At 42.1% G+C, this 23,819-nt stretch overlaps 3 protein-coding genes across 3 annotated transcripts; all 3 read left to right on the top strand.

Annotated features, from left to right (window-relative positions):
* The first annotated feature begins 13,731 nt into the window (after nt 1–13,731).
* Nucleotides 13,732–14,892, top strand: LOC142617080 (uncharacterized). The gene is made up of 2 exons (XM_075789772.1): nt 13,732–14,015; nt 14,121–14,892. Exons 1-2 carry the CDS (start codon nt 13,732–13,734, stop codon nt 14,890–14,892), a joined length of 1,056 nt encoding a protein of 351 aa, XP_075645887.1.
* A 4,146-nt stretch (nt 14,893–19,038) lies between these two features.
* On the top strand, nt 19,039–19,557 carry LOC142617079 (uncharacterized). Its single transcript, XM_075789771.1, has one exon. The coding sequence runs from the start codon at nt 19,039–19,041 to the stop codon at nt 19,555–19,557; it is 519 nt and encodes a 172-aa protein (XP_075645886.1).
* A 369-nt stretch (nt 19,558–19,926) lies between these two features.
* LOC142617078 (uncharacterized) lies at nt 19,927–20,325 on the top strand. Its single transcript, XM_075789770.1, has one exon. The coding sequence runs from the start codon at nt 19,927–19,929 to the stop codon at nt 20,323–20,325; it is 399 nt and encodes a 132-aa protein (XP_075645885.1).
* The last annotated feature ends 3,494 nt before the right edge of the window (nt 20,326–23,819 follow it).

Below are 23,819 nucleotides of genomic sequence, written 5' to 3'. Positions count from 1 at the left end.
TGTTGGAGGAGGAGCTTGTTGAGAGGTACTAGTGCCCTCGGTCTTTCTCAACTCCAGCTCAAAAGGAGTCATAACCTGCTTTCCTTTATCCGCTGTCTTTGTTGGAAGGACGTTGGGTTCCACTGTCTGGTTCAAGTCCTTCTCTGCATCCACTCCTCCTTCCTTTTCTTTATTGGAACCAGAAGGTTCTGTAGGATCAGGAATTTGCTGTGGGACCACCGGATGTAGAGCAAGAGGAGTTGTCTCGGGGATAGGAGTAGCAGCAGGAGCCTCTTCAATCTCCTGTATTTCTAGGGGAAGCCAAACATTCTCGGACTTCCTCAAATCCGAAGATTGGGGAACTCCTGCTACGTTTAAAGCTTCCCCCCATACTTTTTGACAGTATTCACGGCACAAAGCCGCGAACTCCTCCGTCACCGCTCCTCCGTGGCTGCTACCCCTTCATCGAAACTTGCCCTCGCTTGGCAGCCTGAAGAGAGAGTTTGAAGGAGCTGGCTTCTTCCTTCATCAGAGCCAGTTGCTTCTTCAGATCTGAGCACTCCCTTTGGGCTTGGGAGAGTTCTTCATCTCTTTCATGAAGGAGCTTGCGCTGTCCTTCTATCTGGGTCTTCATGGTCTTCAAGTTTGACTCGACCCCATTTTTCTCTCTCCTCAGATCAGCCACCTCCGAGGTCAACTTCTCATTCGCAGCAAGGGCTGTGCCCAAGGACTTCTCAGTTTCCATCCTGATTTCGAGCTCAGTCCTGGCTATTTTCCGAGTGTCTTCAATAAAATTCTCAGCTACGAAGACCTCCTGAATAGCCTGTAGTAAAGTATGATGGAGTTAGGAATAATAACGAACAAACTTACCTATAAATATTATTAAAAGTGGAATCTCCCTAAAAAAAGGAGAAAAACTTACCAACGCTAAGTCTCTTTTTAGTGAGAGGAATAGTTGTGGCTGGCCCATCTTTTCCAAGGTCTCCATGTGTTGGGCAGCAGAAGAGGGCGTTCCAGGACCTCGGCCAGGTGGTGGGCATGGCCTTGTTGAACCGCCCTTATACTGGACTGGCAGGAGATGGGAGCGCCTTCCAGTCTTAAATCGGGGGACCAGGTGGTCGGTGCTCGTCGCACTTCAGCCTCGTCCCTGATTTCCCCAATTTCAGCCGAACAGGCTCTACCCTTGCCCTTGTCCAGCTTCTGCTGCTAGGCTAGTGGGAGTTGTTGGCGTGGTTTCTTGGGGTCTTTATTAATTGTCCCCTCATTATCCCCCTTTCTCTTCTTCTTGGGATCCTTGGCTGGCAGTTTTGGCTCAGCTGGAGGAGGAGGAGGAGGTAAAGCTGGGGGAACTTGGGACGTCTCCGTTTTCTTTTTCTCTGCAACCTTAGCAGCCCTATTGGTGAGGAGACCCTCCATTCTTCCCATGTCTTCTTCAAGTTCGTCCTCGGGAAGGGCAACTACAAACCCTGCGATTCCAGAGGCCTCGGTGGCTTCTTCCTCCTCGTCGGAAAGTACCACAAACTGGTTCCCGCGAGGTCTCTCGGTGTCTTCGAGATGGAATTGATCTATCTCGTCGTCAAGTGTGTGTGAAGAAGACACCTGCTCTTCCGGAATGACAACTGTTTGTGAATGCACGGCAAAGGGGGACTGCTGCTATCGGCCGGTTGTACAAAATGGTGTTAGGAGCGTCCGGGAGATCACGGTCGTCTAAAAAGTGGGGCCGAGCTACGTTTATCCTCTTTCGTCTTCGGTCGCCCGCAATTATGGCGTTCTCTATCTCCTGGAAGTCTTTGGAAAGGGGGGTGTACCCAAGAATAAGGTGAGCAGCCCGGAGTTGCAGGTCTTCACTAACGAACACCTCGGAGCGAAGTACCCGGTTCAGATCTGCGATGTTACAGTGACTCAGACGAGGATGCACGTGTTGCTTATCTGCAAAAAGGATGTCAAAACAAACAAACTTGGTCAGATTTATATAGATGTTTAACAAATTTAAGTAAGTACGAATACGCATTTCTGTGTGTGTGTTAGGAGAAGTTGTGTCGTGGGGAGGTTAATCCTACGGCGTCGCACCTGGATCCCCCCACTCAACTGGGTTGTGGAAGCCGTCGTGCCAGTTCCCAGACACGATCAAGTAGTCGTCCTTCATGCCTTTGTTTGATTTGGGTAGACAAGAGATTAGCCTAACGGTGCTGGACCGAGATTTAATGTAATAACCTACTTTAGAAAGTTTGTGGGACTCATATAAGAACACGACATCGTGCCATGTGAGGTTTAAACCCATCTGCTCGTTTAGAGCATCTACACTACCTAGAACTCTAAAAACGTTTGGGAGGCATTGGTCGGGACACAACCGGTGGTTGCGAAGGTACTCCCTTGTTACAGGTTTCATTGGAAGGGTCATCCCACCCTCTATAAAGGCTATCATAGGAATGATAACCTCTCCCTCCTTCTTTGAACCGGCCACGGCTGTTACCGGGCAATATTCTAATCCTACGTCGCTGGGAATACGGTATTTGGCTCTAAAGCCTTCCATCCCAGCGGCGGTATCAACTAGACACTTGAATTTTCCCATTACAGAGGAACGATAGACTAAACTCTAAAAGGGATAGTGTTTGTAGTGATAGCCGAGGACAAATATCAAGGAGAAAAAGGTTAAGAATAGGAGCAAGAACTTACAAGGTTGAAGGAGTGCAAATTTCCACGGTTTTCTGCAAGTAAGGAATGATGGCTGATGTCTTGATGGGATTACCCCCAGAGGAATTAAATGAAGGCGCAGGTTCCCGAAGCGTCACGACGTGCGAAAAGGGCAGCCTCGAAATTATATTTGTCCCGCCTAAAATTTCGTGGAGTAATGAGGGCCGTTGGATGCCCATCTCACCATTGAACGTGAGGGACAAAGTGTAACTGGCAATATTAAATACGCGCGTTGTTCAAAATAAAACCGCCAAATGGCATCTTCTGGGACGCGAAACGATTTCCACACGTGCCATTACTCACAAAATGATTGGAGTAGGTTCTCGTCGGATCAAAACCCTATTTTTCTCCTCGGACGTTGAAAATTAGAGTTTTGAGGGGCTATTGTGGGGGGCAAAAAGATCCTGATGGGAACGTGGGCTTTTTGGGCCGTGTTAAGGAAGGCTGACCTGACCCTGGGTTTGGAAGTTGTTAGTGCTATGGGTCGGCCCATACGCCGAGGATACGAGGATCCAGCCGAGGGTGAACTTACCCTCGGACGAGCACCTAAGAACTCGGGATTTCATAATAAAGGTTAGGGGATGACACAGTTAAGGCCAATGGTTAAAAGGGGTGAACCCTAGAACGCCCCAGAAGCACCAGTGTTGAAGAAATGTCAAAGATAAAGGCTACTGCCTCCACATTAAAGACCCTGCACCTACCACCCTGGCCGCATTTATGGAGAAGTGACACCTGAACAGTGGAAGAGAAACTTCTGGTTACTATTCACAGGCACTGAAAAAAGAAATATCTAAACTAAGGGGGAGGTGAGGCAACACGTGTACTAAGCATTCAAAAGAGTAGTATATAAAGAGCAATTTAAGACAGAAAGGGAGAGGACTTTTGTAACCTAAAAAGAAAGATAAAGACTAAGAAAGGGAGATAATATAAGAACAGCTCTCGGCTTACGTCCAAGGAGGCCAATTTACAATATTCCTTATTGTTTCCAAATATTCGAAATCCTTAGTTTGTCATTTAATCCCCACATACTTCTAACCTGGGTTTCAAGCCCACACTCTACAAATTCGTATTGTTTAAGGCTCATTGGGCCTGAGCCCATAACTGTTCTTGGGTCCAGGTGCAATTGTGCACTTACAACTATCATATAGCAATTTCAAATATGAAAAACTCATAAAAGGAAATTTTAAAACTTTACGTACTTGAGATTATTTTTTAATGTCAATATATTCAAGGTTTATTTTTATTAAATTTTGTTTAATTTAAGTTTCTTAATAACCATTGTGGGGTCAATGGGCCCAGGAGTATGTGTTAGGCTAGAGGCCCAATCCGAGAACATTGAACGGTCCGAAGATGTGGGAATATCAGCCCAAGGAGTAGTGCTGATAGATAAAGAGGCGAGGTCTAATCAAGGTTGTCCAAAAAGGTGGTCCGAGAAAGAGTATATCCTCGGCTAGGTAAAGCCAAGATGGGAAAGTGTTGTCCGACACCCAAAGACAATATTCTAGAAGATCCTATAAGTAAGGGTAGGCATGGTGGATGTACAAGATAAGAAGAAAGTCTATAAAATATCCCAAATAAAGCTGTTACCACCGCATTGAATGCTCTACAGCTACCTCTTTGGCCGCATTAATGGGAAAGTGATACCTGAGTATCAGGGTTTAGTCTTACAGCTGCCTCTAAAGACTTTAGGGATGGGTTGATGGGACAAGTATTTAAACTAGTAATCTGATCCATATGTGGAGGATGGGGAAAAGAAGAATGGTGATATAAAAGGGGGAGGGGACATTCAGAAAAGAAGAGGGGGAAAAAAAAGACTGTAAGCATTAAGATCAAAAACTGTAATTTGTTTTAGTCTGAAGTGAAATACAAGGTCCAGTCTCCTTGGCTTGAGTCCGAAGACAATTTCTGTTATATAAACTATCTCATGTGTATGAAGTTATAGTCTAGCCCATTATATTTGTTATTTAAAATCACTAAAACTTAGATTTCAAGCCCACTCTCTACAAATTCATTATATTGGACTTTTTGGGCCTATCCCAACCTTACTTTTGGATTTGGGTGCAAATTGTGACCTTACAACCACTCTAAAAAAAAATTCTTAGAACCGCGACTATCAGCTTTTAACTTATCTTTTAACTTATTTTGGGCTGGTAAATAGTTAAACTTATTTTGGTAAGAAACTATATAAATAAAAATAAAAATAAAAGATCAAATTTAGATATACTACATGGGTCCTACGAGATATAAGTCATAATCATGTAGCTAAAACAATATCTCATACAAAGCAACTTGACAGGAGGCAAGTTACCGACGTACTACCGAAACTCAAAATCCCATTTTAAACCACAATTCTTTAATTCTAGCATGGAACCAAAGACCAAAACAAATTGCATTTCTTCATTCTTTTCTCAAGAATGAACGTGGATAGAAAGTGCAAAAAACAAATTAATTTGGAGATGCAACATATATGATAATGACTTTGTTATATTTAATATGGCATTTTTTGTTATTATGCTAGTTTTCCATATTGTGAACTTTATGCGTTTTTTATTTTTTGGGAAGAAATTATTTATAATGCATCCTTTAATGAAATGCAAGGTCATTTGTTAAGGACTCCAATCTCATAAGAATCACTAACTAAATTGAAAGGCCTATTTTTTTTTAGGATTCCTTACTCTAATAGTCTAATGTTGTGATAGACATCTTCTGTAGTGCTACCATCCACTATTTATCAAAGGAAAAAAAATGCTTTGTATATGATGTCTCCTCAAACAGAGATATTATTATTAAAATGAAGCAGTAGATTGATATCAAATTCTGCTTCAGCATGAAAGGTTTTCTTCTTCTTCTTCTTCTTCTTCTTCTTCTCTCTCTCTCTCTCTCTCTCTCTCTCTCTCTTTATGGTGAACCTTTGATTTTTACAATTTTTTTTAGAGTTTTAACACCATGTTCATTTGGTAACTTCTGTTCAATTTCTTATCTTTCATTTTTCTTAGAAACACAAGAACTTGTAGGATTTCTCCAAAATTGCTATTTGTAAAATCCAATAAATTTGATTATATTCTTGGAACAAATTTGTAGTAATCCTTTAGCAACTTTTGTGTGGAGGCAAATATTTTTTAAGGATAACATTCAATTGTGTCTCCAAGTCAATCAAATTTTTTTTTTTTCTATTGGATCATTTTATTACTTCATTATATTACTCCTCTAAATTACCAACAATTTGGGCAATTGATTTTTTTGTAAGTCGGGTTTTTTTTTTTTTGTTAAATAGTAAAAAGATCCAAGAATTAAGCCACGCTAACAGTAACAACAATAGTATTTATTTAAACACGTTATGGATGATTTTCTTCTCAAATTTCTCATTCTCTTCCTTACTACTTACCGATGTTTTTTGTTACGTAACACTGCACTTAGCTCATGCATGGGTAGTGAGCGAAGTTTGCTGAGTCAACGCAGTGAGTCAACTCGGGACCATCAACAGCATAAGCTTAAAGTGGCATGACTTGTGTAAGTACACAATTGCACCTGGACCCAAAGAAGGTTATGGGCTTAGGCCCAATGAGCCTTAAACAATGAAATTTGTAGAGTGTGGGTTTGAAATCTAGATTAAAGGTACTGAGAACTTAATAACAGGCTTTTATAAATAAACACTGGTAAATAACGAATGATAATTGCAAATGGGTCTCCTCGGACTTGAGCCGAGGACTACTTCTTTAGTATTTCTCTTTCTTCCTTAAGATTACAATTCTTAATTTCTTTCTTAGTTCTAGACCCCCCCTCTCTTTGGCCTTCACCCCCCTTAAATACTTCCTTCCCTGATACTTTTTGGACAGTGACTAGAAGTTTCAGCCCTACTGTTCAGGGGTCACTTCCCCATTAATGCGGCCAGGGAGGTAGGTGCAGAGCCTTTAATGTGGAGGTGGCAGCCTTTGCTCTTGATATTTTCTTTAACACTAGTGCATCTAAAAGGTTCAGGGTGTCCCCCTTTAACCATAAGTCTTTCCAGAGTTGTGTCTTGACCTTCTTAATGAAGTTTTGAGTTCTCTTGGATCTGTCCGAGATGAAGCTCCCCCTCGGCTATATCCTCGGATCCTCGGCGTATTGGCCAATTCGTAGAGTTTAATTCTGGAGTAGGTCGGCCCTCCATGTTACAATCCAAAGGCCCATATGCCCACTTGGGTTCTTTTACTCCCCACAACTTGCTTAGGACTTCACTCTGTAATTATCTCTGTTATCATCTTTCTCTTAGGATTATCTTATCAAATAAACTACCTCCTCTAATGAGGTTTAGCACTTAGGATTGTTGGGTTTATCATTTGGTTGTTTAAACTTTGTGATAAGCCGTGTGTTATCGTTGTTATCTTTTAGGAACAGAAGTTATCATGTTTTGATGTAAGCCTTCATATATGGCTGAATGAACAAAGAATGGGCATGTGAATTTTAAGCGAAAACATTGTGGAGGTTGGGTTGTCCTCGAAACAAACCCATTGTGTTAAGTAAGTTTACTGTGTGCATGCGTTGTTCTATTTTCTCAAGTCTCGACCACCATAGCACCTCGAGGCAAACGCGGAAGAGGACGTGGTCGTGGTCGTGGTCATGGTTGTGGTGGCCATAGCACTTTCTTCTCAATGAAAATTTTTTGTTTTAATATATACATTTTATGTGAAACGATGAGTAAATACTGAAATTTAATGGACAAAATGAAAGGGCACAACTGTTTGGAATAGCTACTAGATGTGTATCAAGAAAAAAGAAACCAAAAAATATATATATTTATTTATTTTGAATGGGAGTAGTAAGCAAAAATACATCAAATTAAAATTAAAAAAAAGATACTGAAAGAAATAGCACAAAGTTTTATTAGTTTGGTAGAAATCAATGTTGTTTTATTTATTAGTTTTTTTTTTTTTAGGAATAAATAAAAGACAGAATGTTGCATCTCTAGTTTAATTTGTGTTGTCTATATAAGTATAAAAAAGATAGGTTGTAATATATACACCAAAAGATACCTATTGAAAGGTCATAATTCTTTATATTAGATATACAAAATGTTCTTATTAAAAGGTCATAACCATTCATATTGAATATATATTAAATGTGCATATTGAACAAAAAGGTGTCTAATGACCGAAAATGTTTCTATTAAATGAAAATGTGTCTATTGACTGAAAGTATGTCTATTAAATAAAAATGCATCTATTGACCAAAAATGTGCATATTGAATGGTCATAATTTGGGTATAAATAGTAGTTCATATTTATTTAGTAACTTTTTCTCAACTTTTTCTCTTTCATCTTTCTTGGAAACACAAAAAACATGTGGGTCTTCTCCAAATTGCTATTTGTAGAAGCCAATAAACTTTGTTTGTATCTTGGGAAAAACTTTGTAGTAACCCTTTAGTAACTCTTGTGTGAGGGAAAATATTGTTTAAAAATAACATTCAATTGTGCCTCCAAGTTTATCAAATTTTCAATTTGTGTACTTAGATCATTTTGTTATTTAATTATATTACTCTTCTAAATTCCCAACAATTTGGGTAATTGATTTTTTTGTGAGTCATTTTTTTTTTTTAATAGTGCAAAGGACTAGGAATCATGTCACACCAACAATAGCAATAATAATACTGAACAATTTCTTTGAACACCTTACGGATGTTTTTCTTCTCAAATTTCTCATTCTCTTCCCTACGCCTTGGTAATGTTTTTCTTGGTAATGTTTTTCTTCTCAATGACAATTTTTTGTTTTAATATATACATATTATCTAAAACAATGAGTAAATACTAAAACTTAACTGGTAAAATGAAAAGGTTCAACTGCTCGGTGTTTTTAAATGAATATGTGGCATAAATTTATATAGACGCGTGACACAATAAAGAGTAGTCAATAAAAAGTCAAAAGTTTCACTTTCATATTATTATTATATAGATATAGATATAAATATAGATTTGAGATAAATGAGAAATTTGTAATGGTTTAATTTTAGGGTAGTATCCCGAATATTTTGGTAATGTAAAACTTATAGGCTAATTTTAAAAGCGAAGAGAACATGAGGCAATTTGATTTTTTTTAATTTGAAGAATGATAAGATATAAGAATTGTGGGGGGTAAAAAGACCCTGATGGGGATGTGGGCCTTTGGGCCATGCTAAAGAAGGCCGACCTGCTTTCGGGCTTAGAATTTGTTAGTACTACGGGTCGGCCCATACGCCGAGGATCCGAGGATCCAGCCGAGGGTGAATTCCTCCTCGGACGGACACTGGAGAACCAGGGACTTCATGGTAAAGGTTAGGGAATGACACGGTCAAGACCAATGGTTAAAAGGGGGGAACCCTTGAATGTCCTGGAAGCACTGATGTTAGAGAAATACCAAAGATAAAGGCTGCCACCTCCACATTAAAGACCCTGCACCTACCACCCTGGCCGCATTAATGGAGAAGTGACACTTGAACAGTGGAAGGGAAACTTCTGGTTACTATTCAAAGGCACTGTGAAAAGAAATATCTAGGCTAAGGGGGAGTGGGGGCAACACGTGTACAAAGTATCAAAGAGAAGAGTATTTAAGGAGCAACCTAGAACAGGAATAGAGATCCCCTTTTTTGTAATCAAAAGGAAAAAGAAAAAAGAGAAAGAGATAATATAAGAACAGTTCTCGGCTTGCGTCCGAGCAGGTTGATTTACAATATTCCTTGTTGTTTTCAAGTGTTAGCAATCTTTGACTTGTCATTTAATCCTTAGTCACTTCTAACCTGGGTTTCAAGCCCACACTCTACAAATTCATATTATTTAAGGCTCATTGGGCCTGAGCCCGTAACTGTTTTTGGGGCCAGGTGCAATTGTGCGCTCACAAGAATGTAGTGGAAAGTGAGAAGTGATGAGGTTTAACTTTTGTGAAAGAATTTTATCTTTTTAAAGAATTCTTAAATGAAATTTGCTTTTATGACTTTAAATTTAATTTAAAAGTAGTTTTAAATATTCTGTAGATTTTTTATATAAGAGGTACATTTTGACAACAAAGTGTTAGTCAGTGGCAGCGCCATGTTATAGTCAGGGTGTTCCCAAGAACACCCTGACTTGAAATTTTTTTTATATATAATAATTAATTTTTTTATTTGTTTACCCTTTAAAAAAATAGGAACACCCTCAATCAAAAGTAGGAACACCCTCAAATTTTTTTTTTTTAAAAATAATAATAATTTGTTCTACTTTCAAGCAAAAAAAAAATGCAAAAAAAAAATTCAACTAAAATTTGAAAAAAAAAATTATAATAGAGCAAAAAAATTGTCAGAGATTGCTCATCACTGTCGTTGCACATCTCGTCGCTGCCGTCGCACATCGCGTCGCTGCCGTTGCACATCGCTCGCAGATCGCTTGACGCCGACAGTCACTGTGACACTGCCTCAGCCTCAGCCTTCACTCTTCAAGCCTCTTTGCTCCAGTCCGGTGCTCCATCAATGTATTTCTCTCTTTTTCTCTCTGACTCTCTCTCAGTCTCTCACTTTCTCTCTCTCTGAAATATGAAATGAAGTGTTAGAAATGAATGACTCTCTCTCTCTCTCTCTCTCTCTCTCTCTCTCTCTCTCTTCTTTAAGAGATAATTTTATTTTTATCTGTACTGTGATTGGCTGAAGCAGAAGTTTAACTTTATTAATGTTTTGCCTTTTTTTGACTTATTGAATTTGGCATCTTATGAGTTATGCTTTTTTTTTTTTTGTTGGTAAACATGAGTTATGATTCTTATCTGTTGGTTGGTGTTGGTGTTGGTGTTGGTATGATATTAATTGTCTTTTAGTGTATTTTACTGTAATGTTATTGTGATTTGTGATTGTGAAATTTTCTGATTGGCAGCTGAGTCTTGTGATTGGGGGCATTAAGCAGGCTTGTCTGTTGAGTGGGGTGGGGGTTGGGTGGATGGGCTGATGGGCACATGGGGCCTAGTAATTTAGTGCAGTGTAATGTGCACATCAACACATGATTGGCTCTTTTAGTGTAATATGCACATGAGATGTATGCTATTGCAACTAATAAACAATAATTTAATTAACTAATAATTAATTGGGGAAAGTAATTAATAAAAAATAATTAATAATTTAATTAATTAATACATTATAAAAGACAAACAAATTAAATTATGTTAGGCTAAACAACAATTAATAATTTTATAATTAATGAAACAAAAATATAACAAATTATAGTTTATAAAAGACAAACAAATTAATGGAACAACTAAACAAAAATAATTAATAATTTTATTAATATTTCAAATAAATTTATTGTTTATTGTTTATTCTTTTGCTACCCTGAGAAAAATTCCTAAGAACTAAGAATACCCTGGGAAAAATTCCTAGAACCGCCACTAGTGTTAGTCTCAAAATTTTGAGGTTTTCTCTTATAGATCCAAAACTGAAAAATATGCATCATCCAATGTCTTCAAACTCATGTAATCAAATGAGTTCCTTATGACAATTGCACTACACAAACATAGAAAAATAACAAAATGATCTATAACCTGTATCCAAGAGAAGCATATACATATTGTCATACCATTGAAATATAAGACATTGCAAAATGAAAATCTATTCTATCAAAAAACAATTTATCAAGATTTAAAAAAAAAAATTTGCAAAAACAATAGTGTTCCATCATAGTTTAAATCTACTCATAGGCTTTTTTTTAAAAAAAATTGTCCAAATTGTTCAGTTATCCAAGGGCGGAGCTGTGTTGATGGTGGCCCCCCAAAATTTTGAAGTTTTTAAAATTATATATATAATTATTTTAGTATTTTCAAAGTTTGGTCTATAAAAATAAGAGTTGTCCTCTCCAAATATTTGAATTAATCCAATAATGCTCTTTAAAAAAATATTTGGTCTAATAGTTATAGAGATATAATTTTATTTTTCGCAATTCTATTTTTTATTGTAAAATGTGCTTTTACATCTGTTAAATATTTGATAAATTTTGACATCAAACATGTTTGAATTTATCTTTTTTAACCCATTATATAGCAATTAACAAGTCATCAACTCATTAAAAAAATCTTATCACTAAAACTACAAATGAAATGTGTCTTTAGTTGACAAATAATAGGTTAGAGCAAGATAGCTTTAAATATATTTGGAGTCTAACTTATTAGAGCAAGATAGCTTTAAATATATTTGGAGTCTAACTTATTTTAATGTCTTTAGTTGTATGTTTTTGAAATTTTCATTAGTTCAATTGAAAGATTTTTTACTTTAGTATAAAATTTGATAATTTTTATTTAAAATGAAACTTTTAAGAATTTCACTATGAAAATGGAAAAAATGAAGTTTATTTTATAAAAATCGTCATCAAACATAACTTTGATTGAAAATACTAAGTTCTTTTTTCTTTTTTTTTTGGTGAGTGTATATTGTACGGGCGTCTCCCTCCTTCAAGCCCACTTACTTAGAGGCCTAGAGAGGTAATAACACGTATAAGAGTCTTACGCCAATCACGTGTAAAAACATTCACGGCATGGCCAGCAAGTGTGAAGTCGCGCCCCCTCCGACAGATATGTCATCCAAGCAGGTTGGACTCGAAATGCACAACATCACTTAGGGGATGTTGTTGCCGAGCATAGTGCCTGCTGGCAGAGCAAGTTCCAACGCCACTGCCATCCTATCCCACCCATCACCAGACATCCACTTAAGTGAAATGATATTGGACCTTCCTTCCGTTGCCTAGGGATTGCCCCTGCCGAGCACCAAGTCTAGCGGTGGAGCTAGTTCCAATGCCACTGCTACCTTCCCCCACTCACAATTGAACATCCATTTAGGAGAGACAGTATTGGACCTCTCCTTCCACCCATCAGAAGAGTGATCATGACCATTTCCACTAAGTTTGGCTATAAATAGGCAAGGAAGACTTAGTTGAAGGGGTTGGCAATTCTGGAGTGAAAAGATTAGAGCGAAGAAGTGATCATCTTGGAAAAAGAAGGAAGGTGTTAGAGAGAATAAGGGAAACTTAGGAGCTGGGCCTGTCGAGCATAGCATCACCCATTGTAGGAAATTCGAAAGCCCACCATACAAATAGATTATAAGCCTAAATACCTCTTAGGCCTAATAGTCGTATCTGGGTGCGTACAATTGGCGCCGTCTGTGAGAATCTCCCACGTAGTTGTGGTACTATCTAGGCGCGCATGGGAGAATGTCTAGAAGTAGACAGGGAAGTCATGCAGAAAGTGGCTCTAGAGGGTCGTCGCGAGGGTCTACATGGCGAGAAAGAAGGCAAAAGAGGCAGGAGGACAGAAGACATGAGGGAGCAGAGGAATCTGGGCCCGGAGAAGGATTGTACCAAACCCTCCGGACAATGTCTAAGGCCTCGAGCCGTAGCCGCCTCGACAGAAGAGACCGGGACCTCGAGCGCTGGCGTAGGGTGGTGAGGGATTTTGGAGTTGCAAGCATGGGGCAGACGCAGGAGAAGGGACCATGAGGAACGGAGGGAAAGGTCAACCAGTGTGGGGAATCACCATGCGGCAGGATCCCATCAATCTGGGTCTCGTCGACGCCACGAGCGTTCGCGAGAGTATGCGGACCATGAATCGACTTCCCCGGATGAGGGGCGACCTCGAATTGTGGCCATGAATGCCATGAGCCGGGCATTACGCCAAGTTGCCCGGTCTCCATTCTCGAGAGAAATTGAGAGCGCGCCTATGCCGAACAGGTTCACACGGCCTCCGTTCAACTCTTACACTAGAAAGACAGACCCGGTGGAACATGTAAGTCACTATATTCAAATGATGTATTGACACGCCCATAACAATGCATTGATGTGTAAGGTTTTCCTCTCGAGCCTCGACCCCACTGCTTTGAGGTGGTTCAACGGATTGAAGAAAGGTTCGGTCCATAGTTTCTCGGAACTGATCCAGGAGTTTGGAGTGCGGTTCATGACTTGCAGCCGGGTTCCGCAGCCCGTAAACACGTTACTGTCAATGAAAATGGGGGCTAGAGAAACCCTTCGCAACTATGCCAATTACTACTAGGAGCTGTACAATGAGATCGGTGAGGGCAATGAAAAGATCGCGACGAGTACCTTTCGGATGGGGTTACCTAAAGAGTCCGGGCTGAGAGAATCATTGACCCTAAGGCCTCCCGAGGATATGAGGCAGTTGATGAGGCGTATCGAGGAGTACAAGCGCTTAGAAGACGATTGGCTGCAGACCAAGGGGAAGGCCCCGATCATCAATTTTTCTCAGAATACTGGCTTCAACCCCAGACATAGGAAGGATTTGAGAATTCAAGAGCCCGGCCAGGTGATTGGGGGAGTCAATGCAGTGTTCAAGGAGCCCGTGCACAGGATCATTTACAAGATAAAAAATGAGCCGTATTTTAAGCGGCCAAACAAGATGGCGGGCGACCCATCAAGAAGAAACCATAATTTGTACTGCACCTACCACAGAGATAAAGTGCACACCATCGAGTAGTGCAGAGTATTGAAAGATCACCTGGAGCAGTTGGTGAAAGCAGAACATTTGAAAGAATTTCTGGTGGAGACAAGGAATCAGGAGACCGGGCAAGCAAATCGGCTGCGTCGAAACCCTCTCTCACCCCCTTTGGGAGTAATAGAGGTCATCCATGCAGTACCGAGGGGCATTAGAGCACCCACAACGAGGGGGGTATTGGTCGTGGTATTAGCAGAAGGTTACGCGGGCGAGCAATACCCGGGGAAGAAGTCAAGGTACACTAGACAACCCACAGCATTTGACGATGACGACCTGGAAGGCACCACTCAACCGCACCACGATGCTTTAGTAGTCATGGCTCGTGTAAGGGGTTTCATAGTAAAGAGAATAATGATAGACCAGGGGAGTGGCGTAGACGTAATGTACCCGAACCTATACAGGGGGCTCGGCCTGACAAAGGAGGATTTGTCCAAGTATGATACACCATTGATGGGATTCGATGGGCATATGGTGACACCAAAAGGGCAAATTTCACTCCCTGTCAACACGGGAGGTAAGGAGGTAATTGTGACATTCATAGTGGTCTCTTCTTTTTCACCATATACAGTAATCCTCGGAAGGCTGTGGATTCATGACATGGGAGCTATACCGTCCACATTGCACGTCAAAGTCAAATTTCGAACCGAAGAAGGGATTACAGTGATACGGGGTGATCAGCAGGCAGCCAAACAGTGCGTAGTAGCCACAGCCTACAAACAAACCGAACAAAAGAAATCAACCGAGAAGGCTCCCCTTTAGCAATTACAGCACTTGATGCCCTCTCCAAATAAGCTCTAACTTGAAATAGCTCCGCTTCAAGCTTCTTGATCTTCTCAGCCGAGAAATTGTTCTCGAATCTCAGTGCCCCAATAGTTTGATTAGCTTTATCAAACTTTGTGGAAAGTTCCTCACGGTTAAGTTCCACATCACTAAGCTTCTTGGTGGCTAGCCTATATAGTTTCTCATGCTTCTCAGAAATCTTGTACAATTTCTCATAGGCTATATGGATATCATCTTGATCATCCATCTTTTCAAGCTTGGATTCCACTAATTCCTCTTCTTCATCCACATCTTCAACAATCCCATCAGTAGGATTGACAGTGACAATGAAGACATTCAAAATTTCGTCATTCTCATTGTCGGGAATCATCCTCAAGCTCAGTGTCACTCAAAGTAGAAGCTAGTGCCTTGCTCTTCCCAATGCTCTTGAGATATGTGGGACACTCCTATTTCATGTAACCGAAACCTTGACATCCGAAGCACTTAGGTCCTGCAGGAACAGTGTACTGACTGTCATCCCTAGCATCCTTCTTCTCTTTATCTTGGCTCTTGAATTGAGAAGAACTAGATTGCCTACGGTCCTTGTCAAAGCCTTTTCCATTTGCATTTTTCATGAATTTCTTTAATCGCCTAGTGATATAGGACCTCATCTTAGAGTCTTCATCGTCTAATGACTCATTTGTCTCACTGCTCTTGGCCTTCAGTGCCATGCTTTTGCCTTTACCCGACTTGCCAATTCTTGTCAACCCTAACTCATAGGTTTGCAGAATACCAACCAGCTCAGTCAGAGGAATTTTTTCAATATTCTTTGATTCCTCTATCGTCATGATCTTGGCATGGAATCTCTCAGGTAGAGATCTGAGCACTTTCCTCACAATCTTGGATTCAAGAATGATTTCCCCAAGATTGAAGGCTGAGTTCACTATGTCCTTGAGCTTGGCATAGAACTCATCAAATAACTCATCCTCCTCCATCTTAATTTCTTCGAAACTTGTAGCGAGCCTTTGTAGCTTCGAATCTTTGATAGCCCTTGTTCCCTCATAGGTTGTCTAGAGGATGGTCCATGCTTCCTTAGCAGTTTCAGTGGAGGATATCTTCTTGAACTCCTCATTAGTGACCACACTGAATAAGGCATTCAATGCTCTACAGTTGAAGTTTGCCGCTTTGATCTTGGCTTCATCCCAATCGGTCGGCGCTTCTTTAGGCTTGGTCCAGCCTATCTCTACAGTTTGCCACACCTTCTCATCTAGAAACTGCAAGAAAGCTCTCATGCGTACTTTCTAGTATGCATAGTTAGCACCATCAAACAACAATGGAGGTATAATAAGAGACTGACCTCTATTCATCACAAACAGGGGTCAATGGATCACACACAAAGATAAACCCTAATCAGAGTGTGCCTGCTCTGATACCACTTGATAGGCCAAAAACGTATTGACCCCTTGTGATGGATTAATTAATTAATTAGCCAAGTTCAATTAATTAACCAATTTAACATGCAAAACGTGGTAGCACAAACAAATCACCAATAAACTAAATATGCAGCGAAAATTAAATGACACGGTGATTTGTTGATGAATAGGGAAAACCTACACGGCAAAAACTCCACCGGGTGAATTTAAGGTCACCACTTCCGAAATTCTATTATTATCACAATAAGCGGTTATAAGTAAAGGAATCTCAAGTATCTTATCAACCTACAGTTGAACCCTTACCCCAATACCCAATTGAACTTGTTCTGTAGTGACGGTTTCTCCTTTCAATGCACGGCTCCCAAGTACATGACTAACCAATTGCGCGGATCCTAGTACGCGACTTCAATCACCAACTAGAGAAAATTATTGGCTGCAAAGTTCTTCAATTCATCCAAACGATGAAGATCAAGAAGATGCTCGGTTACAAAACCCAACTGTGCAAAGACACAGCAACTTCTTCACAAGAGAGATGAACTAGGGCAAGAACTTCGTCTCAAGTTACAATTTGCATGAACAAGGATTTCTCAATGCTTGTGCAACTTGCCACACTTTGACGGCCTTTAGAATAATCCTTTTATATGTCTAGGGTTAGGAAAAAAGAAGACCCAAAGACACATCCACGGATTAGAATTAAAACAGAACTCAGAATCTATTTTTCTTAAATCTCGACAGCTAAAGGTGTCGAGGTGCTGTCGAGCAACTGTCGAGCCTCGGGGCTAGAATAGCTTCTCAAAGCTCGATAGATGTAGCTGTTGAGCTTTAATGAAGAGCACTTCTTAGCTTGTTTCTTGGACAAACTTGCATGGTTTTAACACTTGATCTTGAAACCTTGTTTCTTGAAGCATTAACCTCATCTTAAATCTACCCAATTACAAGTAAAGTGCGTTTTGACAAAGGACTAGCCAACTACATAAATAATGAATGAGATATGTTCTAAACAAGTGAAACACATATGTCCTAACAATACCCTCCTAAAAAGCAGAGACCGAGAAGGTCCATAAAAGAGCATGTGGAAGCCGTCAGACAAGAGGTTAGGAAGCTGAGAGAGGCGGGGGCCATAAAGGAAACGTTCTTTCCAAAATGGCTTGCAAACACGGTGGTCATGAAGAAGAAGAATGGTAAGTGGAGTGTTTGTGTTGATTTCACCGACCTAAACTAAGCATGCCCAAAGGATCTGTTCTCGATGCCGAAAATTGATCAATTGGTGGACGCTACGTGCGGGCACCCTAGAATGAGCTTTCTTCATGCTTTCTAGGGTTATCACCAGATTGCCTTAGCTACCGAGGATTAGGAGAAAACGGCATTCATAACACCCGATGCTAACTATCAATATACCGTGATGCCATTCGAATTGAAGAACGCGGGAGCCACTTATCAACGAATGATGACGAGGATGTTTAGGGATAAGATTGGGTGTAAGGTTGACGTATACATTAATGACATGGTGATAAAAAGAAAGCAAGAAGGGCAGCACATTAACAACCTTAAGGAGGTGTTCGAGATACTCCGGCGACACCAGCTGTGCCTCAACGCCGATAAGTGCGCTTTCGGAGTAGGGTCCGGCAAATTCTTGGGTTATTTGATTACCAAACGGGGGATCGAAGTTAACCCCAATCAGATTAAAGCTGTGATGCGTCTCAAACCACCGAGCAATCCGAAAGAGGTTTAAAAATTGACCGGTATGCTAGCTGCTCTCAATCGATTTATTTCCAAGTTTGCTGATCAGTGCTAACCATTTTATCAGATTTTGAAGAAGTGGAAGGAGTTTCAATGGGACGAGGAGTGTGATAGAGCCTTCCAAGATCTTAAGGACTACCTTGGGCGGGCACCAACGTTGGCAGCCTCGAAACTAGGAAAAGACCTATATATGTACCTCTCGGTATCCGAGCATGCAGCCAGCGCCGTGCTATTGAGGGATAATGGTGTACAGCTCTCGGTTTATTACATCAGCAAGACGTTAGTTGAGGCCGAGACCAGGTATTTACCACTTGAGAAACTGGTGCTGGCACTCGTGCATTCCACCCAAAAATTGCCCCATTACTTTTAAGCCCACACTGTCCATGTCTTAATCGAGTACCCACTTCAGTCGTTGTTGAGAAGATATGACTTTATGGGGAGGATAGCTAAGTGGGGAACTCGGCTAGGCTCTTTTGACATCAAACATAGGCCGAGGAACTCGGTGAAGGGACAAGTACTTGCGGACTTTATTGCCAAGTTCTTGCTGAAAAGTACGGATATAGTCTGCCTCGTGGAGGTCAGGCCATGGAAAGTATTTGTGGATGGCGCATCCAACGCGACGGGAACGGGGGCTGGAATTGTGGTCATCACCCCAGAAGGGCTAAAACTAGAGCACTCATTCAGGTTAGGCTTCAGGGCTTCTAATAATGAGGCTGAATGTGAGGCCCTGCTCGCTGAACTAAGAGTTGTCATGGATTTGGTAGCCAAAGAAGTGGAAGTTTACTCAGATTCTCTCCTAGTAGTTAATCAGGTGCAGGGGAACTTCGAGGCCAAAGATACCCGAATGATTGAATATCTGCGGCTGGTAAAGTAGACCTTAGGTAAGTTTTCAAATGTCAAGATTGAACGGGTAGCCTGGGGATAGAATCAGCACGCCGATTCCTTAGCAACGTTGGCATCATCAATAGCTGACATGGTAACTCGGCTGATTAGGGTGGAGTTAGTGGCCGAACCAAGTATTGCTACTAGAGCGCCAGTTGCTCAGGTAACCATAGCCGAGAAGTGCTGGATGGACCCTATCATTGACTTTCTTGCAAAAGACCGAGCCCCGGAAGACGAGAAAGAGGCGGCCAGAGTACGACGAAACGCTGCTTGGTACTGGTTATCTCCCGATCGGAAGTTAAATTGGAGGTCGTTCGAAGGACCGTACCTGAAATGCCTTCGTCCTAATCAGGCTAAAGAGCTATTGGCTGAGCTGCACGAGGGTGTGGGGGGACAATCATTGGCGCATCGGGCAATGTCTCAAGGGTTTTGGTGGCCTCAGATGAGGAAAGATGCGACCAAGCATGCCCAGAGATGTGAGCAGTGTCAGATACATGCATCGATGATCTACCAACCTGCTGGGAACTTAAACCCAGTAAGCAGCCCTTGGTCGTTCGCCTGCTGGGGGCTAGACATAGTCGGGCCTTTTCCCCGGGCTATGGGCAACTAGAGATTTGTGCTGGTGGTAGTAGACTACTTCACCAAGTGCGCAGAGGCGGAAGCGCTGGCAAATATCCGAGATGTTGATGTCAAGAGATTCGTATGGAGAAACATTATAACGAGATTTGGCGTTTTGGAGTCTCTTGTGTTAGAAAATGGTCTACAGTTCGACAGCAAGGCTTTCCGAGAGTTCTACAACAACCTCGGTATCCAAAACCGGTATTCTACACCAACATACCCGGAGAGTAACGACTAGGCAGAAGCAACCAATAAGGCCATCGTGAGCGGGTTGAAGAAAAGGTTGGAGGAGGTCAAAGGCAGATAGGCTGAGGAGTTGCCAAGCATCCTGTGGGCATACTGAACAACTCCCAGGAGATCTATGGGAGAAACGTCATTCTCTTTAACTTACGAGGCAGAGGTTGTCATCCCCGCTGAAGTGAACCTATGCAGCGCCCAAGTCGCGGGATTCGCTCCAAACGAGAATAAGAAGCTGATGGAAAAGCAGCTGAACTTGCTAGAGAAACACCGAGAAACGGCCACCATTCGAAGGTACAATAGAGAGATGAGAAAGAGGGAGTTTGTTGCGGGAGATCTGGTACTTCGTAAGGTCGTGGGGAATACGCGAGACACTAATGCAGGAAAGCTAGCTCCGTCCTGGGAAGGGCCCTACCGAGTGACTATCATCGCCGGGGCAGAGGCGTACTACTTAGAGGATTTGGAGGAAAGACCACTTCGCCAGCCATGGAATGTTCATAACTTAAAAAAAATTTATCATTGACCGGTTATCCTCCAAAGATGTAAACTTGATGTAATTCTGCATTATTATGTGTTTAATATGACGGCATTTATTCATGAAGATGCATTTAACCCCATTACTTTCAAGTTATTATCACCGGGCAAGAAATATAAAGAGAATCTCGAGGGTAAAGGCAATACATTCATGCTAAGGATAGAAACTTGTCCTCGGTTCGATCTCTATCGCCGAGCAGGTGGAAACCTTAAGCAAACATTTTTCTAGGGACAGAAACCTATCCTCGGTTCAATTCCTATCGTCGAGAGGTGGAAACCTCAAGAAAACATTTTTCTAGGGACAGAAACCTATCCTCGGTTCAATTCTTATCACCGAGCAAGTGGAAACCTCAAGCTACATTTTTCTAAGGACAAGAACTTGTTCTCAGTTCGATCTTTATCGTCGAGCATGTGGAAACCTTAAACTATTTTCACGCTAAGGACAGATTCCTGTCCTCGGTTCGATCTCTATCGCCGAGCAGGTGGAAACCTCAAGCAAACATTTTTTTGAAGCCTTTCCTCGGTTCGATTCCTATCACCAAGCAGGCAGAAACTTTAGGACATCATTTTTTTCCTAATGACACTAATCCTCGGTTAGAACAACTAATGTCCCAAGCCAGAATATCTTAAGGGCAAAAAGGCTGCTCTCGGCCCCCGGTAATGAGAAAGTAAGGTATGATGAGCAAGCTAACCCTGACCTTATAAAATCGACAGTTATCAAACAAGCGACAGTAAGAAATACAATTATTTCTAAACATTAATTAAAACACTAAAGATAAAGAAATTTTTCCGTCGCCATAGCCCAGCGATCTAAGCTTATAAATCACGAAACCAACAAAAAGAAAAGAGAACCAAGTTTTCAAACGGCAGGGTCAGAAGGTTGCCCGGTCCCATCATTGTCCAACCTAGCTACTGGGGGGGGTCTGATCTAGAGTCGTCTCAGCTCCGGTACGGATGTTGCTTGTAACCTCCGAGTCAGCAGCTTCCACATGAGCATCAATGTCCCGCACAAGATCCCTCATGCTTCAAGTGTCTTCCTCGTCTATGGCATCTGCTTGACTCTGAACGAGTAGAGGGGGGGCCGAATAGAGGTTCTGAGTTTGATTCCACAGTAAGGAGTCCTCGGACACCCCCATCGCCTTGAGAGCAGCAAACCATCCCTCCTCGAATCCATGGCACCTGGTGAACGATCGGTTCCACCAATTTTTCAACCTCCGAGAAGCCCGCGTTGTACCACTTGTCCTCACAGGCTTCTAGGGACCCCTTCAAGTCAGCAATTTGATTGGCGTGGGTAAGGTTTAGGCTGTCTACCTTCGCTAACCTGATTTCTATCTCGCCCACCCTCATCTCCAAGACGGTCAGCTTGCTCTCGAACTGCCTGGCGTTCTCGGCGTCTATCGCTTTTCGCTCCGATGCCGCGGCAATCTCCCCCTTCTCTCTAGCAGTCACCTCAAGAAAAGCTTTCAGCGCCTTCTCCCACTCCACGGCCTCGACTGTATCCTTCAGCATCCCATCCATAATGCTGGTCAACTGCGCGGCCTGAAAGTAAAACAATAACAGAGCGGTGAAACTAGGAAGAAATTCACCTGTTACAACATATGCAACAAAGGGAGTAGAGAATTACAGCAATGGTATGCCATTGTAGCCGTCTGATAAGCGTCTTGTCGTCACCCTCCAAAAAGTAGTGGACGTCCTTGGGCAGTAGGAGGCCTTGCACCAAACTTTGAGCTACGCGCCCCCCTTCGCCCTTGTCCCATAGCCAAATGCTAGTAGTTGCCGATAAAGGCTAATCGCCCAACAGAAAAGCAGGCTGCCAGCTGACCTCAGCCCGAAAGGAAGACGCCATGGTGGTACCGACTTAAGCCACCAGTGGAGTAACGACTGGCGTCTCCTGGATCCTGGGCCCGCCCCTTGCGCAGGGCGGGGTCTTGGGTAGGGTGTCACTTGGGATAGGAGTATTCTTATCGACGGCTCGTTTCCTCTTTCTCGTCTCACCAACGAAAAGAGCCAAGACGATCCCTTGGAAGGTTTGAGGTTGAACCGTGGGGCCGACACCGGGTATGAACCGAGCAAGGCTCATCTCCCTCTGCTTCACCATTTGTTCCGCGTGGCCGGGTTCAACGCCCGAGGTTCCAGTGGGTTCGACGTTTTCTTCCTCGGCTATTAGGGCAGCGTTTTCAAGCTATTTGATGGCTTCATGTCTTCTTTGGTTTTGGGACACTCGCTCGGCAGACTCGTCCCTCACTTGAGCAATGTCATCTGCGATGGTATAACGGGGGCCAAGTTGTCAGGCTTCACTAATAGTAAGCGTGGGTGGAAGGAATTTCTTGTGTCGAGCATCTATGTACGACAGGAGTGGGTTATCTACCAAGAGCGCCTGGCTGAAGTTTTGCTAGGTGGTGTACACTAGGTTAACGCCGAGGATCAAGTGGGAGGCCCGAAGTTGCCCGTCCTCATGCACGAAAATCTCCGACCTAAGGACAAAATTGAGATCCCCCGCGTGTATGACTTGGGAGTCCGGCAAGAACCTTTTTGGCTCTGCAATAAATTTGAGGATAAACTAATCAATTAAACTCAAATAAAAGATACAAAACCTGAACGGGCAAAGATTCCCGGTACCGACCGACTGCACGTGGTGAAACAGGCAAAGTAACTCATTGGCGAGCCAGTTGCCGCGCACCTGAACAAACGCTCCAGCCGAATTTCAATTAGAGTCGGGCAGACAAGAGATAAGTCGGACTCGCATATCTCTGGTCTTTAAATAATCGTCAATTGTAAAATTACCATACAATTTGTACATGAAATTGATGTCGTGGTGGTTTAGTTATAACCCGAACATCTGATTCAGTCGGCTGACACAACTGACAACTCTATAAAAATTAGGGAGAAATTGGTCGGGGCACAGCCCATAGAATCCTAAGGTGCCTATGATGAGAGGGTCTACAGGAAATCTAACCCCACCCTCAAGTATGGACATCAACGGGAAGAAAGCTACGTTTGAATCAGCCGCCCTCTCAAGTTCGATACTGTCCACATTGCAGTACGCAATGTCGACATCTCCTGGGACACCAAAGGTCTCTCTAAAACTAGCCAAGGCAGCCCAAGGGGTGAGAAGGTGAGAAAATCTCATTCCTAAAGTATGAAATAGAAAGAGAATCGAAAAGGAGAGGAGAGGCAAAGAAAACTTACTTTAGGCTCTAGGGAGTGAAGAATTGAGGAAGAGTTTTTTGTGCAGAAGAGGAATGCTCGGCAAAGGAGAGATTGGGAGTGAAAGGAACGCGAAAAATGAAATGGGAGCCCAGAATGGGCTATTTATAGGACTTTGAGGTATTTAATGAGGTAGACGCGAGAAAAACCTCCCAAATTCCTTTTGGGTAACCTCCCCACACGCGTGGGCACGGTTTACGAACTGTCAGGCAGTTCGCGAACCGTCAGATGGTTCACCAACTACAGAGTTTTAATTACTGATGTGACGACCTGACG

This window comes from Castanea sativa, chromosome 11 (genome assembly GCF_040712315.1).
Source record: "Castanea sativa cultivar Marrone di Chiusa Pesio chromosome 11, ASM4071231v1".
Lineage (NCBI taxonomy): Eukaryota > Viridiplantae > Streptophyta > Magnoliopsida > Fagales > Fagaceae > Castanea > Castanea sativa.
This window is presented reverse-complemented; position numbering and strand designations above follow the sequence as displayed.

Excerpts from the sequence above, each read along its gene's own strand:
- LOC142617079 (XM_075789771.1), top strand. The coding sequence starts at position 19,039 with ATGGTAACTCGGCTGATTAGGGTGGAGTTAGTGGCCGAACCAAGTATT.
- LOC142617080 (XM_075789772.1), top strand. The coding sequence starts at position 13,732 with ATGGGGTTACCTAAAGAGTCCGGGCTGAGAGAATCATTGACCCTAAGG. Across the intron at positions 14,016-14,120 it reads TACAAGATAAAAAATGAGCC|AGTATTGAAAGATCACCTGG; the intron begins GTATTTTAAGCG and ends CGAGTAGTGCAG.
- LOC142617078 (XM_075789770.1), top strand. The coding sequence starts at position 19,927 with ATGGGAGAAACGTCATTCTCTTTAACTTACGAGGCAGAGGTTGTCATC.